General features: G+C 37.5%; 1 protein-coding gene across 1 annotated transcript in view; it reads left to right on the top strand.

Moving 5' to 3' along the window:
* The window catches only part of LOC112394217 (transmembrane protein 117-like), a 94,301-nt gene extending 78,394 nt beyond the window's left edge, over positions 1–15,907 (top strand). The window contains exons 2-3 of the mRNA XM_024736890.1: positions 2,836–2,965; positions 14,167–15,907. Of these exons, the coding sequence (XP_024592658.1) occupies positions 2,836–2,965; positions 14,167–14,816 (780 nt within the window). The 3' untranslated portion in view covers positions 14,817–15,907. The remainder of the gene's footprint in view (positions 1–2,835; positions 2,966–14,166) is intronic.
* Positions 15,908–17,472: the final 1,565 nt, after the last annotated feature.

Below are 17,472 nucleotides of genomic sequence, written 5' to 3'. Positions count from 1 at the left end.
CGGCAGGCGGACTCTCAACCACTGCGCCACCAGGAAAGCCCGGTTATTATTTTTTTAAAGACTTTTTTGATGTGAACCACTTTTAAAGTCTTTATTGAATTTGTTACAATATTGCTTCTGTTTTATGTTTTTGGGTTTTTGGCGGCGAGGCATGTGCGGATATTAGCTCCCTGACCAGGGATTGAACTCACACCCCCTGCACCGGAAGGTGCAGTCTTAACCACTGGCCCACCTGGGAAGTCCCAGCAATGATTATTATTATCATTCCATTCTAAGTCAAGGTCAAAGTTTATGCTGATTCAACGAGTCTGCAGAAATATGCAGAGTAGGAACTGAACTACAGAAATCAGAGTACCAGGGAGAGTATGGGGATAGGGAGTTAGAAGACTAAGGAAGACAGTTTTGAAAACCAAAATCTGGTCATTATAAAAAATAACATATAAGGGGAGAATCTAAGAGAATTTACGTATCATCTCTTTTATTAGTTCTCTTTGTTTTTAATTTATTAGATGGCATAAGACACTTCTCTCACACTTTCCCCCCAAATCCCTGCCTTGATCCCTTCTTTAAAAAACTAAAAGCACAAGTAATGCCATCTTCTAGATGAAGAGCAAGACTTTCTCTTCTCTTTCCCCTACTTTCCATTTCCTTAATTCATCTTTCTATCTCCAAGTACAGGTGGGAAATAATTGAGGAACAATTTTGGGCGGAATGAAATTTTGATCCCAGTCTACAAGAAATCTCTAGAGATTACTTTCAAACTAAAATTGATTTCATACCCAGTAGAAAGCTTTCATTTCATGAAATGAAAAGCTAAATGATAACAGTCTAAGAACATCTTTCCAAAAGAAGGCACCCTTAGTACACTTGCCCAATTACTACCAAGAAGTATTCTCTTCCTTTTTTTTTTAACTTTTTTTAAAAAATTGAAGTGTAGTTGATTTACAATGTTGTATCAGTTTCAGGTGTACAGAAAAGTGATTCAGATATATACATAGAAAGAGATACAGATATAGGTATTCTTTTTCAGGTTCTTTTCCATCATAGGTTATTACAAGGTAATGAATATAGTTCCCTGTGCTATACAGTACGTCATTATTGTGTATCTATTTTATATAGATAATAGTGTGTATCTGTTAATCCTAAACTCCTACTTACACCAAGAAATAAGAGAGAGAATTTCTCTATTGATCACGCTCTGTGTTTTTTATCCAGGCCTAGTGAAATATATTCTCTGGTTACCATTGCCAAGCATAAATTTTTTATGGCAGATGTCAGTTATATTTTAGTAAAAGACTAAATTCATTTTCAATTCTCTTGCAAGAGTCTTTCAAGTAATATAGAAAGAACAAGATATTATCAGTGGGGGGAAAAAAAACAAAATCAAATGCACTTTAATAAAATGCAATCGTTCACAAGTATTATTACCGATCCACTTCCTACTAATATTTTAGATCAAAATGTTCCAAATTCATTCGGCTCCAATGCTTTGGGTTTTCTGAATTTCCAAAATTACACGTCTATTTGCTGCTGAAATCTGGAAAACCAAGAGAGGCAAGACCAACAAGAAATTTGCGTACACACCAATAGAAAGGGATGCTATTGCATCATTTTCTTCTTACATATTTATTTCTTATTAGTGGTTTAAAGTGATCCATTGATCAAGAAATTAATAGACATTGAAAAGTTTCCTGGTTACCACCACTCACATACTCGCCTTTCCTTTAAGGTCTATTCTGCCTTAATCAGAATTTTTACCAAAGAGGGGAGTGGAATGACATGGAAACTCCTAAAATGTTCAGGCACACTATTATCAGTACACCTCTATTAGCTGCATATATAGAAATCTTGGGAAAAAATAAGTTTTTTTTTATTGAGATAGCAGATTGAAATCTTAAATTAATATTTTGTTTTTTTTCATATCCAAGTTTTTAAAAAAATATTCTTTAAGTATAGGACTGTTAATTAGTGATCATTTCATTACTAGAAATAAAAATATGGATTCAGCTTAAAGGTTGCTTCATTATTTAGTGTATTTCTTCTTCACATGCTAGTTATGAACTTTAATTTGGTACCTCTCTCCAAAAATCAAGAGCAGATGAGACACCTAAAAATATCTTCATTTGCATCTATTTTCCTTCCTTATGAGAAAGAGAGTCATCCCACCTGATTTTGCCTTGACAACAAGGAAATAACTAATGACAATTTGGGAATTAATTCACTGTTCATCTCGCAAGCTAGTATGTCAGGCCCTCCATCGTTTGGTTCAAATTGATACTAAATTGCAAGAGGGTAGGACAGGAGTCTTTGGCATTTTTCCATTCCATATAGTTGCTAGCAGAGATGATTAATAAAGCTCCCTTGATGTGAATTAAGGAACTCGGTTAAGTGAATTAGATCCTATTTACTCTGTCTTCTTACACAAATATGCTGTTATAAGGTTCTTATTTTTTTAAGTAGTGGAACAAAATATAATTAAATTACCCCATATTTTTAAAATATGGATCACTTCCTTCCTATAAAAATTTAAGACCAGGTCTCCAGAAAGAAAGACAGAAACATGTATTGATGCACATCAAATCTGCATTGGTTTCTTATTATCACATTAAAGAGACAATCTAAGGATATAAGTTATGACTTAATTTTGATTTTGTTTGCATACCACTACCTAATGTACATAAAACAACCATCACAGAACAAAACAGATACACCCAACAGCTAGCTGCATTTAAATGATTTTAAAATAGGTGCTTATAAAAAGTCAATTTTTGGTGTTTAGCTGCTTAGGAATGAAACAAATCACAGATATGTTTTCATGTTGATTTTCTCTGGCAGGACTGGGAATTCCCACATTTCATGGGAGACGTCGATGTAAATCTTCCCGGTTTGCACACGCCTCACATGCAGTTCAAGATTCCTTTCTTCCAGAAGATCTTCAAGGAGGAATATCGTATTCACATAACAGGTATAATTTTGAACACAATTTGATTGTCTCCTAGTTAGAGTCATGCTGGCTGCTATAAAAGGCAAAGCAAATGGTAACATTTTAGAGGCATACAGGAATATGGTTTTATTTTACTCACGTAACAGTGCGAGGCGGTTCCAGATCAGCAAGGGGCTGTGGACCATCATTCTGGGACTTAGATTCCTGGTGACTTTAACAATTTCAACTTCAGCATCCACTGGGCAAATGGGAATAATGAGAATGGGGAAAATGACTAAGAGGGTTTGCCTGTTTCTTAACTCCCTGGCCTGGAAATAAAACATGTCACCTCCATGCACATTCCATGGGGAATAACTAGTGAGATAGCCCCACGTAGAGTTGAGGAGAGCAGAGAGATATGGTCCCCCATTGGGCAGTCACTTGTGATGTCATGTCTCATGTTCTAGCCTAGGAGTATCAGAGATGAGTCATATCTTTGTTATGGAATGTTTGCTATCTCTGCCACACTCCATAGACCACTACACCTCAGTTTTGTTCATTAAGTGGGTTTCTTTTTCACAACATACAGCTCAGTATATTTTTTTGTCGTGAATACTCTTTATGCTTTGTTCTTCATTTGCTTCTGAGATCAAAACAGTGGTACCCTAGAGCTCCAATCAGACCATGTGCCTTTAGGGAGTTGGGCCACTTCTCATTTGATTGAGTAAAACTTATTGCTGTGGCAGGGCTCATGTTTGTCTCAGGCGATTCTCTTGTGGATCCTCAGATTATTCCATTTTCAGATGTGTCCTGCTCTTGAAGTAGCTCGAATATGATTTATTATAATCTTCTTCCATGACAACTCAGTCATTCTCATCTAAACAAGGCTTCCCAGAGCTTCGTTTTATACCACTTTTTCTCTTTATAACAAGAAGCAGTCAGCTGAATGTTCACAAAGAAAGAATGGCATTGGTTCTCAAGCTGTTCAAATGCAGGTAATGAATGTGTGTGTGTTTTAAGGACAATGGCCTAGGATCCCACACCTGCTATAATAAAAACTGCTGAAGAAATCTGTGCTTACACGACCGTCTGTGCTGCCGAATAAAAATAGCCTGAGCACAGAAAACGTGAACATCTGAGTACTGCAAAAAACCTTTGCTCAACTTGAAGGCTGTTTTTTGCTTTGAGCATGAGGCAACCTCCCTAAATTGGAGAATGAGCTCATGAATAGGGAAGATGCAGCAGGTTTCTTTTCTATTCAAAATGATTGAGGCTCTTCTATTAAATTCACTGGGTAAATCAATCAATTTGAGTTCAGGTCACATAGTGTGGTTTCAGAGTCCCCACTTAATCTCTGCAGCATGCTACCCTCTCCGACTTCTAAAACAGCTATGACACACGTGGTATCATCATATCCCTTTGGGTGGGCTTTTGACGGGACCATCTGTTCTTGCTATCAGCTCTTGTCTCAGACCATCATGGCACTAATATTGTCTCTGACTGAATATCAGAAGCCTTATCAAAAATATATTGTTTGAGTGCAGAATATCAGGTTTAAAAAAGGGGGTAATAGAGGAAGACTCAGAAAATCCACCAACCAGAAAGAAAAATAAAGCTGTTAAAATATTTAATTTCGGGTGCTTTTGCATGGCTTTGTCATATATGCTGCCATTTATAGACAGGGGCAGGGGTAGGTTTCGTGGTTCCCAAAGCTTACACAATTTGGAATGCTTTACTTAAGAATATGAATACAAAATTACAACTAAAACTTGTATTCAGTGTCTGGGAAGGGAGCCAGGCACACAGGAATCTCTGATGATTCAGCATCATTACTTTCAAGGTAAAGCCTCCTGTGCCTTTGAACTAAAACATTCATCCCACCAAGTATTATTTTCTAAAAATGTAAAAGGAGGAAAGGCTAGCTAAGTTTTTGCAATAGAGACTTCACATTAATAAAGTTTTCCAGAAGATGGAAATATATTATAATTAAGGCTTTGGGGTAGTATTTGCCAAATTATGCTGATTATCATATCATCCAGGAATTTTATAAATATACAGATTGTTGGGCCCCATTTCTAGTGGTCCCAACCCAGTAGGTCTGGGCAAAGGCCAAGGAATGGGACTTTTGTAAAGCTGCCCTGGGTGATGCTGACCGTTGAGAACTGCTCCTTTCTGATTGAGAAGACACCGGTGCGGTCAGACTGTCTCCCTGAGAAGAGCCATGCAAATGATTGGGTATCTGGACCTACTAGGAAGGCTTTCGAGGATTCTGGCGCTTAAATTCAAAATAAGATAGGATACATGTGGGCTTTGGGGTGAAGGGCTCCACCATAAACTATTTAAATCCAGTTTGTGGTAAGATGGTCATGTGCTTCCCCAGATCCAAGATAAAAATTTCTAGGAAAATGGTGACAGGTTTGGAGGCTGAAAAAAGAACTTTCCCCTCTTGTTTTGTTCTGTTGCTCTCTTTGTTCTGTGAATTGGTGAAGAGGTTGCTGAAGCCACCCTGGAGCATCACCCATCTCCCCTGAAAGGCCTTTGACTTTATCTGATGTTGTAAGATAGTTGTTTCTGGGCAAACCCAGGCAAAACCCCCCAAACACAGTGCTACATGTTGTATTTTAACATGCTCAATCGTTAGTAGCCCACAAATTTCCAAGTGAACTACAAACGCTAGCTTGATAGGTTCCTTCAAGTTCTGCTTCTTTTCGTAAAGAGACCCTAATGCTTTCCTTGTTTAGCAAATCACCCCTGGGAGTATTAAGTGTGAAACCCTCTATATCCATCTATGTTTCTCAAACTTTATGTGTATGAGAATCACCTGGAGAGCTTGTATAAAAGATCAATCAGCCACACACCCAGAGTCAGATGCCTGAGGTAGGAGGTGGAGCCTAGAATCTGCCATCCTCTGAAGCACCACCAATGCTGCCTACGCAGGCAGCCAGAGAACCACACTTTGAGAAGCACTGCTACTGAGAAACATTTTCTATAGTTAGAATTCCTCTCATCTCAGCTTTTATTTATTTTCTATGCACTTCTTAAAACAAAAGCCAAGGGGCAGAATGCAAATTCAATAGAAATGGGGTAGCCAGTGAGAAAGGCATATGGTAGGGGCCTGACAGGAGCTAGAAAGTTCAGAGCTGGGACCAACAGACGAGGTCCCAAAGCAGAGCATGACCAGAGAAAAGGTCCAGAAGAAGCTGGAGCCAGGGCTAGGAAGGGATCCTGCAGACCTCCAGATAGCTCTGTCTATTGCTTTCTCTGTCTGTGTTTGTTCTGCACCAGAAGAGCCTCGACAAGGCTGGCTGGGGTTCTCCCAGGGTCAAGGATGCCTTGATGGCCTCAACTATTATTTCTCTGTGATCTAGAAAAGATGTTCAGTGCATGCTGAGGCAATGGAATGTAAAGACTTGGTGCATAGTTTCCAGCCCTGCTACTAACTGGTGGCAGGGCCCTTGTCAAGCTCTTTAACCTCTTAGAGGTTCAGTTTTCTCATCTGTTAAATGGGGACAGTAATGGTACTTATCCCATAGGATTGCAGTGAGAATGAAATTAATTAATATGTACAAGGCACTTAAAACACTGCCTGCCGTGAAGTAAGCATTCAATACGTTCTCAGTATTTTTACCTAAAGCTTTTCCTTTCATCCCTCCAGAATCTGGCTTTCCTATTTAATTCACAAACATTAGGTAGCCTGAGAGAGGGCTCTCAAATTACTTTTCCACTATTCTGAGTCCTTTCCTGTTATTTACTGTGCTGAGTCCTCGAGAAAGAGAAATCTAAGAATGAAAATTAAAAAATCTCTCTCCCAATGAAATGCTCTGTATGTAGACGGTTATCTGACACTGATGAGTTCCCATTGACATTCTAAAAGCCTTTATGATTTGAGTATTTTTTAATCCTAGTTCCTAGCTAGTTTTATTTATGCATGTCAGAAATAACTTGAATTGTTTCATCTGTTTAGCTCATCTGGATCCCCCTTGACAGATGGTTTGCTGCAGTATGTATGAGCTTTCAGTTTATAAGCTGGGCTACAGCTTATAAAAAATAAATCATCTCTATCCAAGGGTGTGTTAAAATATTTTTTTCTGGGAATTTTGACTTCAGTAATAAAGGGGCTAAATGTAACGTGATTCAGTCACATTGGTGCTTTTAGCCCAAGTCCATTGTTCTTCTCCTAAAAGTAAGTGCTAAATGCAACTGTGTAATTATCTCTTTTGCCCTCTTCCCTTTTACCTATAAGGTGAGTGCAAAGATGGATTCAAAATGTGATGCACTAAGTCTCAAGAGAGGAATGGCCTCTCAATTTAGTCTTGGAAGCTTCTATGAGTCCTATTAATGCCAATCCCGGTGGAAGCTCTGCCATCTGTCATCCCAGCCAGACAAAGGAAGTGTCCCATTGGTGGCCATCATCTGAGTAAATTAGGAGAGGGTTGGGGGAAAGGCCAGAAGGAAGGCCTGTGCATCTGTGAGGAGAGAATTCACACTGCTGGCACGATGATTCCCATGGGAAGCCTTTCGGCAAAAATGGAAAATGTAGAAGTAAACAAGCCTCTGTAGGTCTGTGTTCTATTTCAGTTTCCTGAGATGCGTGAGGGCACAGGTGCTTTACAATGGTGAGAATGTGGAAAATAATGCTGAAAACCCCTTCATTTTATTTCCATAGGTGCCTGATTTCTGGCAAATGAGCTCCCAAAGATTGTTTTTTAAAGAGCTCTCCTGTGTCAAACAGATCATGGAAAGTGCTGGCGAGGGCAGGCCAGGGGTCCATCCAGCAGAATATTTTGTCTGGCAAAGTTAGCAAGGGACTTGTTATAGGGAAATACAATGCATCCCCTTCACCATGACAGTCCCCAGTGATCGTGAATTTATCCAAAGTACACAAGGATCTCTTGCTATTCTCTCAGTTATGAACTTTCCTAAACCTTTCCTGAAGCAATTTCCATTTTCAACACATTTGTGAAGCTCTAGGAGTTTACTATGTAAGTAAACTATGTTTACTTCTACACAAAGCAGCAATCCCTTTTATTTGTCCCAAACTCATCTTTTTCAAGGCCATGGTTGCTTTGCCCACTGCCTGTCAGTCCTTGCTGTCCCTAAGCTGGTCTGTCCTGTCCACGCTGAGATATTCTGGGTTCACTTATGCATAGATGAGGATTTTTGTCATAAAACTCAAGTGATTTTCAGGAATTTGTCTTTACATCCAGAAGAAAGACTTGAAATATATAATTAATATAATCTTTGAGACGAATGTTTTGTTTTTCCCAATTTTCCAGATTTTATCTTATTTTTATCTTAATTTTATTTTATTTTAGCAGTATCCTGGAATTCACCAGATCATGGCGACACGTGTATTTGACTTGAAAGACTAGAACTTCACTCCTCGAAATTTTTCTGGACACAGTATCTCAGACATTTACCTAATGATTAGTGGACATTTTTTGAGTTAACATGTGTCTAAAGCTAAGCTAAGATCTAGGGAATACGGAAATGAGTGGCACAGTTCCCAATCTCAAGAAAGTCAGAGTTTGAGGGTCATCTAATTCACTACAACTGCATGGCCCTTTCTTTCACATTTTATCATCACAAGTTTCTACCTCTATTCATCATATTGGATTATGTCCTAAAGGTGTAGTAGTCCACTTACGGAAATGACAATGACAAGAGAGGTACTTTGAGACGCTATATTCATTTGCTTTTAAGTCTTAAGGAGATAATTTATTAACTCAAGTTAACTCTCATTAGTTCATCAATTATTTAGTCATTATCTTCAATTTGCTAAATGGTCTCCTCATGGCCCAAGCACTTAATGTGGTTTCTAGATATCCCTAAAATACCTAGGGGGGCATAAAGAGATGCTAACTCAGTAAGCACTGTTTTCACTGATCATGTCTGGAGTGAGAGGACATTGAATACGGCCAAGAAGCCTGTTACAGCAAACTGTTATTTATTTAATTATCCGAACGTTGTCTTCTTCAAGGCCATGGTTTCCTGCTATCCCATAATGGATACTAAATGGCTCTGTGGAGCGTGACCACTGGACGCAAGAGTCTGGCTTAGCGGTGACACCCACTTGGTATAGAGGGTGCTCACAGCACAGCTCAACCTCAATGCTGACTGGCAACCCTACTGGGTAAAAGATTTTACAAAATATTATAATTGCATATTTGAATCATGAAAGGTTCATTATATGGTGGAAATATCATCACTTATAGCTTTTTTCCTTAGTTGAAAAAATAGCACTTTCCCCCAAACTGTTGTCATTTCCTATGCTGAGTGAGGGTGATATTTAATGAAGAATTCTTTTAAAATTAACTAGCCCAGGATTCTATAAACTCCCACAAAGTAAAATGATAAAACTACCACTGTAATATCATTTTTAACAATCAGTAAGATTCATTAAAAGCACAAAACACAAGAAAGAGGTAATCCCACCAACACCATGCAGGGATTTCTCATTAAAGGCGACAATGAGGTATTTCGAGAAGGAGATTAATAGAAATAATGTATGGATTATTACCCTTCCTCCTTGCTGATTACATTATGCTATGTAGTTGAAACAGCAGGGGAAAATGCAAAATCTCTCATGTGATAAATGCCAAAATACCAAGCCTCTTGTTATGGTTGATTGTCGGTTCACAACACCACACATGGAAAAATGACAGTAGAAGCACTTCTAGTCTTTTTTTTTTTTTTGCGGTACGCGGGCCTCTCACTGTTGTGGCCTTTCCCGTTGTGGAGCACAGGCTCTGGACGCGCAGGCTCAGTGGCCATGGCTCACGGGCCCAGCCGCTCCACGGCATGTGGGATCTTCCGGGACCAGGGCACGAACCTGTGTCCCCTGCATTGGCAGGCGGACTCTCAACCACTGCACCACCAGGGAAGCCCTTTTTTTTTTTGAGTCTTTTGTTTTTTGTGTCTTATACCTTGTCATGTGTGTCATTTCAGGGACTCAAAATTATCTTTTTATGGCAAACTGTTTCTCAGAATATACAATCTTTTTTTTAAGGAAGGCTTTCTGCATCTGAAAATTGTGTATTGCACCTTTTTTGCTCTAGTGGTGAGAATTTTCTGGTCCATCATAAAACACTGAGGTTTAGGTGATGTTTATTTCACAGAATCATCAAAGAGACTTTTAGGACAGGGAAGAAATCTCAAGGATTATATGGCTCAACTCCTTCACTTTATAGACAAGAACACTAAGGTTGAGTTGTCTCACCTGATTTTGCTTTCTAGTTTGCTGCATCTCAGAAAACTGGTTTTTAAAGAGGAGAGAGTATTACCAAAGTAATAAAACACTGTATAGGAAAATGGAAGAATGGATGATAGAGAAAGATAAACATCCTTCCTTCTACAAATGGATAAATGGACCAGAATTTATGTCAGGTGGGCAGGAAACAAACAAAAAGTAAGAAGAGCCATTTCTTCTATATTTTCAGCTGTTCCAAGTTTCGACTGAGTGGCTACAGCAGTGGGGGGAAGGACAATGCTACCTTCACAGAGGAGAAAAGGAAATAAATCAATAGGGATCCTGCTTCAGTTGATTCTCTCCTCTCTGCACTTCCCCACCTCCCAACACGATCTGTCTGCAGAGGAGGGGAAGAACCTATCTGCTTCCAAATTTGTGTGTATAAAAGACCTTGTCTCTGGACCAATACTACTGCAAGCTGTAGACAAATTACAGTTGCTAAGGATTTTTAACAAGTTAAATATGGTGATTCAGAAAGCATATTTACATATAACTACACACTAGATCCTCTTGGATAATTAGTCCAGTGATATCTACCCAGTAATGTCAGTGCTTAGTAATTTATTCTGTTTTATCCAAACTGAAACATTTAGGATATATCTTTGTTACAAATCCTTACACACTCTTCTCTCTCTCTTTTCTATCACTAAGATCTTGTATTAACTGGATTGAAGAAGTAGAAGGAAGAACTGGCAGAAATAATGTTACCCTACATTTTTGGCAAACAATACATTTCAGAGAACATTTAAATATAACCTCTCATTTTATCCTCACAATAATCCTTTGAAGTGGTTATGTTGGTATTATTCTCCATTTCATAGAACAAAAAGTTGAATAGTTAATAAGTAGAAGGATTTGGGGGAAGAGGACAGAATCATAGAACTGGGAGGCATCTAGTTCTGTTTCCTCAATTTGAAAATAAAATTGCTGAGATCTGGAGAGGTTAAACAAGTTACCCAAGGTTGTATTATTTAAGATGAGTATTAGATCTCCATCTGCTTGTGTCCAGCCTGCAGTTTTTGTCACTATGGTACTCTCTCTCACAAATCAGTAAAGATGTGTTAGAGCAGGGTGATGGTATCCCTGTCAGGCAACACATTCTTAATGCATGTCTCCTTCATCCTATCTAAATATTCAGACACCAGGTCATGTGAGAAGCAGCATAACGTGATCCTTTAGTGTGACAGTTTAATGGTCAAACTGACCCAGCACCATTCATCTTGGGTAGAGAAAATAATTTGAAAAAATGGAAAAAATCCCCTTCTATCCTCAGGGTTCCTTCAGTTTGATCGCTGTACATTCACTACCACTTTTATTCTCTGCTTTTATTTTTTCCTTTGACTATTAAACATTCCCTGAGCATCTTCTCCCCACCAGGAAAGCACCCTTCTCCAAGCTCCGTGAGCATTCCTCTTTTTCCTCGCTGATTCCATGATGCTGCTAATGTTCCGTTTCTGACGTCATTACCCTGGAAACAGTCCTTTATGAAGGACTGCTCTGTTCATGAGTGTATAAAAGTGACCAAGAGAGGGTACACATTTTTCCAAGGGACCTTTATGAGTCAAGAAGGTGATGGTCAGTCACACAAGTCCAAGGACCTCTTCCCCTCACCATCCAGTCTGGCTTCATAACCCATGTAGGTTACAACAAGGGAATAAGTATGGATCTTCTTCAACAGAGAAGTATCCAAAGCCCCTCTCCCAACTGCTTCTATCACAGAAGCTACAAATTAGTGCCTCCGAGATACTGAAGGATAATCCCTGAACTTTTATATATCACCTGTCTCTCATTCTGGTTGGCCTTTTTTTCCTATGACAGTCTCCATTCTTTCCCTTCTCTCTCCCCTCAGGCCCTCTCTTCCACATTACCTGATCTTTTTCTGTATGTTATTCTATCTGCAGCAAAAAAAAAACACATACTAGAAAGAAACATAACATTTTCCAAACCGTTCCCTGTCTTGCTTTTCTTTCTGGGACCATATGAATTGCTATTTCCTGCAAAATCTTTTCTGCAGAATTTAGCCCTCAGTTTTTATTCCGTTTTCTCAACATCTGCAGAATTAATGGTTTGTATCACTCCTTTGGCACCTCTTAAATGTGGCCTCTTATTATTATTTATCTGTTGATGTCTCTTTCCTATTTCCCCCATAAGATGATGAGTTCCTTCCTAGAAGGCAGTAGCATATGTCTTCAGCATCTACTAAGGTACCCTCCACAGAGTCTATTCTGAGCACAATAAATGTTTGGCAATGACACTCACCTTTGTATTTGAATTTCTCTGGCTTGAGCTTTCTTAATTTGTTTTATGGTTGATTCTGTTTTCGTTTTGAAGATTCAAGAGGGCAGGAGTGGTTTGAACTTAACAGTACCAGATGTTATAAACATTTTATCATATCTGGAAAAGTTTCCAATGTTCTATCTTACTTTGCAGTTTGGGTGTGCCAAATAAATCATTCAGGCAAGAGCTTCCATTACAAATATTATAAACCCTGTATAGTTGAATGATTTCAGGACAGGCAGAGTTATAATTTCCCTTCATATGATTTATATAACTTCTCTTCATAGAGAAGAAGTTGCACCTTCCCATGCAAATGAAGACATTATCATGACTTAGGCAAGGCTTTGATGATAATAATAGTAACAATTACTGAGTTCCTATTATGTACCAGGCATTGTGCTTAGTATCTAATAATCTCATGAAATGCTAACAGCTTAATAAGTACTGTTATTTTCTGCTTGTAAAGCAATTGGAGTTTAGAGAATTTAAACAACTAACCCAAGGTCACATAGCTAGTAGGTTTGGGAGCCAGCCCCGGATTAAAGTTCTTCAACCTTGCATATAATAGGAGATTGAAAATGTGTAATGATGATGATAAAATACTTTCTTAAACTCTTTACAAAGTTATATTTTTATAGAGCTATGTGTTCTATTGGAGTACATATTTAAAAATACATTTTTACCAATCTTAGTTTAAGAAGTTTGCCCAAGATCCTATCTCTCATGTGAAGCAGTAACTTAATAATGTTCACTGTCACTATTTTTAAATACAAAATAAAATAATTTTGACATAACACATATAATTATAACTAAAACTTTTAGAACCTGTTATAAATATCACATAATTTTGCAAAACTATGAGCTGAGTATTACTATATTATTATGACACACTAAAACTTGGAATAAATTATAATAAAAATTATAATGGAATCTAGTATCCCTTGAAATTTTTTCAACATTCTTTCCATTTAAAGATGCAAAGATTTCACTAGGTAGTATGTCTCTAAATAATACCTTATTTATGTAAGATTTTTAAATACTACAAAGAAGTCATAATAATTACAGTCTCTCCAAATCATGTCTTCTACAGCTATGGTTATATTTATATGTCTGATAAATGGATTCTGTTCAATGAGAATTTGATGCAATTATTTTTAAAGTCTTGAAATGAATGCTCAAGGATTATTGATCTGAATCACATCAACTAATGGTTTAATCAACAGGTCACCTACAAAGAGTAATGTGAATTCAATTGATATACTGCTGTGCTTGCACTGCAAAATGATTTCTTTCTTTCCCTGGCTTAATTATAAAACTGTAAGAGATAGTCAATCATACGTTGGACTTTTCTTAAGAATTTCATCAGAACTTTGTTTTTAAACCTTAATTAAATTGTTCTATAGAATAACCTACATGGAACCAAATTTGAGTATAACTGTGGTGCCTTAAAAACCAGGAGACTTAATCTAGAAAGTGTAGTTACCATAAATTACTGGCTCTGGGATCTACAGTTACATTTTCACATGCCTAGAATCCATTTAGGAAATCCCCATTGCCAATTCACTTAATGGCAGCATAACACTCTCAAAAAAATTTTAGCAGGTCTAAAATATTAACAATTTATGCTATAATACCAGTATCTCCATTTTGTAGGAGAAAACTCTATTGCAGTTTTATAGGTCTTTGACTAATATGCAGTATTTCTTTTTTAATGCAGGTAAATGGTTTAACTATGGGATTATCTTTCTCGTCTTGATTTTGGATCTTAATATGTGGAAGAATCAGATTTTTTATAAGCCTCATGAATATGGACAGTATATTGGCCCAGGGCAGAAGATATATACAGTGAAAGACTCAGAGAGTCTAAAGGATTTGAACAGAACCAAGCTATCCTGGGAATGGCGGTCCAATCACACCAACCCTCAGACTAATAAAACCTATGTTGAGGGAGACATGTTCTTACACAGCAGGTTCATAGGGGCAAGCCTTGATGTCAAGTGTCTGGCTTTTGTGCCAAGTCTGATAGCTTTTGTGTGGTTTGGATTCTTCATTTGGTTCTTTGGACGGTTTTTGAAAAATGAGCAAGGCATGGAGAATCAAGACAATACTTACACACGCATGAAAAGAAAATCCCCATCAGAACAAAGCAAGGACATGGGAATCACGCGAGAAAACACCCAGGCCTCAGTGGAAGACCCGCTGAATGACCCCCCCTTGGTGTGCATCAGGTCTGACTTCAATGAGATTGTCTACAAGTCTTCCCACCTAACGTCAGAGAACTTGAGCTCGCACTTAAATGAATCGACCAGCGCCACGGGGGGAGGCGACCCAGATCCAACGACTTCTAAAAGTACACCAACGAACTAGAACCGATTATTGGGGGATAGCACAAAGAGCAACCCTGGGTGTAACTTTCAAAAGTTAGTCTTTCCTTTTGTAAATGTTAAGGTTTACATAGCGTTAGGTAAAGAAATACAAATGATGCCACAACGGTGCTCAACATGCTTTTTCTAGGACTCATTGTTTTCTATTTGTATTATGATACCTGTGCCTACAGTATATCTAACAGTCCTCTAGAGATTGCTTTTTCACAGTTGTACAAGCTACTTACTGACTTTACAGCCTAGTAGATTAGCTGGTTACCCATGTGTCTGATGTTCAACCATAGTGGTGCCTTGAGACATTAAACTTTTTAACTGTACCAGAAACGAAGTATGGAACAGTTCTCTAACCTGCTTCACATGGGTTTTTTTTTATACAATTATTTTGATCTCCACTTGATGTCTGAGCAGGACACAGATATAGTCAAGATGTGGCTCAGGAAGTATGTCTCGGTTTCTTATTCAGCAGCGGAGTTGGTACTTTGACAGCTGGACTGCAGAGAAGCATTGTGATTACCTTTGAATTTTTATTGGCTGTCTGCCAAACACAAATACAGATGCAGAATTCAGTAATAGGAGAGTGATAATCCATCATGGGTCACTACTTGTGAAATGTGACTTTCTCCAACCAGTAATTGCAATTAGATAATAATACCTAATTATGTTTTCCCAAGTAAGATAAATTGCTACCTGATTAAAAATCCTGCCCTTCACCTTTAGGAACAAAGGTTAAGATGCACAGTTAGGTGAACTCTCAAATTTATTGGCATTTACACAAAGCCCTAGAAAACCAAGAAACTGAAGTTTTAATTATGTGAGGGTTGCACAGCCTACCATTCACAATATTTGTACATCTTTCTGTAAATATGGTTGTTGACAGTGAAAATTGAAAAACATATGCCAACCCTGAGCAAGGGAACTCCTCTAAAAAACCATGCTGTGGAACTATGTAAGGTAGAAAAAAGGATGTGCATGAAAGAGTCTGTTTACTGGCTTGTTTTGTGTGTGTTTTGTTATTTTTGTTTTCTTTTTTTAAGAACTAAACATCACACATTAATAAATCAGAATTATACATCAGTAATTATGTATTGTAGTTTTTTGTTTATAGTAGAAGAGATCAATTGTATCTTAGTTTAACAACAGCTCATTAATTTTTTTTTTTTTAACTCAGAGCCAAGCAGGCTAAGAAATGGAATGCTCCCAACTTGCTTTAATTTTGTTCCATAAATTGTGGTTACATGTTCCTTGAGGGGGTTGGGGAAGATCACTTTTAAGGCAAAATTATTTTCCTGTCACATACTGACATAGCTGTATTTTGTCTTTATGATTTTTTAAAACCTCTATTGTTTTGATCTATCTTCTTTTAAGCTTGCAGCATGTTAAATTTAGCATACGTAATAGAACTCTGTCACTTGAGAGTCAGCTTTAATAAACATCTTTCTATGATTGTTTACTAGGCAATTGGAACCATACCCCTGCTGTTTATTTTACCTTTAATAGCCACACATGGGGTACTTAGAATCATAAGGATCTCTGACACTAAAATTGCAGAGATCAAGCTCACTATAGTAACCCACTGACCGTTCTGTACAAAGAAACTTACGATGTTATCCCTGACATGTAGGAACATTGGCCATGACCAAATTTGCATAGTGGACGATTCAACTTTTGACTCTGGGACAAGTAAATAATGCCACTTAGGACTATATTTTTATTTATTCTGAAAGTCATTGTCTTGTAGAATGAACATGAAAGTTGATTTAGAAAGTGGGTGTTATTATCAGTATGTAGTCCTTATGAGAATATTATTTGAGAATCTTTATGTGGCTTTTAAGGAAAAAGTGCTTCAATGAAGGAATCTAGTCAGCAGAAGTAAGATAGAAAACAAACCAACCAACCAATCTTAGAGCACTATGTTTATACATTTCAAAGGATTGACTAGAGAAACTGGCTATCAGCTGATATGAATATTTGTCTTTAAAGTTTCCAGGAGTTTAGTATCAAATAGAATAATATCCAGGGATGACACTTTAATAGTCAAACAAGATTTGATCCTTCAAAGGCTTCCAAAATTCAATTGTATAGACCAACCTTGACCTTTTTATCTACGTGTGGGTCTCCCTCCTTCTTTTCCTACCTCTTTTGTGTATTGCACATTCCTTTTGCACCTATTCCAACTAAAGATTAGAAAATGAAATAAAATCTAAGTCAAAATCTCACCCATCCATGTTTAGTCTCAGATCCTGAGTCATATGTCACTGGACTATGACCCTGCAGAGCTTTATGAATACCAAAATTTTTGGACTATGGAGGACACTTAAAAAATGTGTAGTAAATTCAGAAACATTTTAAAAATTCAGAAAAATGGTGAGTTTAAAAGGAGGATTAAAAAAATTACTAACCAAAATTCTATAGAAAGCATAACAAATATGATGCCTTAATTGAAGTGATGCTTAAAGACTATAAACAATTATATATCTACTGTTCAGTAATTATAGTATTTTCTTTCATGCAGTTCAGAATTTGTACTTATTTGACACAACTTTAGTATCTGGCATCATAGAGAACTTCATTGGTAGTATAAATTGAAAATTAAATAAACTCTATGACTTTATGCCTGATAATATATGCCTAGACATAAA

Source organism: Neophocaena asiaeorientalis, unplaced genomic scaffold (genome assembly GCF_003031525.2).
Source record: "Neophocaena asiaeorientalis asiaeorientalis breed wild unplaced genomic scaffold, Neophocaena_asiaeorientalis_V1.1 scaffold134, whole genome shotgun sequence".
Taxonomy (NCBI): Eukaryota; Metazoa; Chordata; class Mammalia; order Artiodactyla; family Phocoenidae; genus Neophocaena; species Neophocaena asiaeorientalis.
Note: the sequence above shows the minus strand (reverse complement) of the source record. Positions and strands in the feature narration are given on the sequence as shown.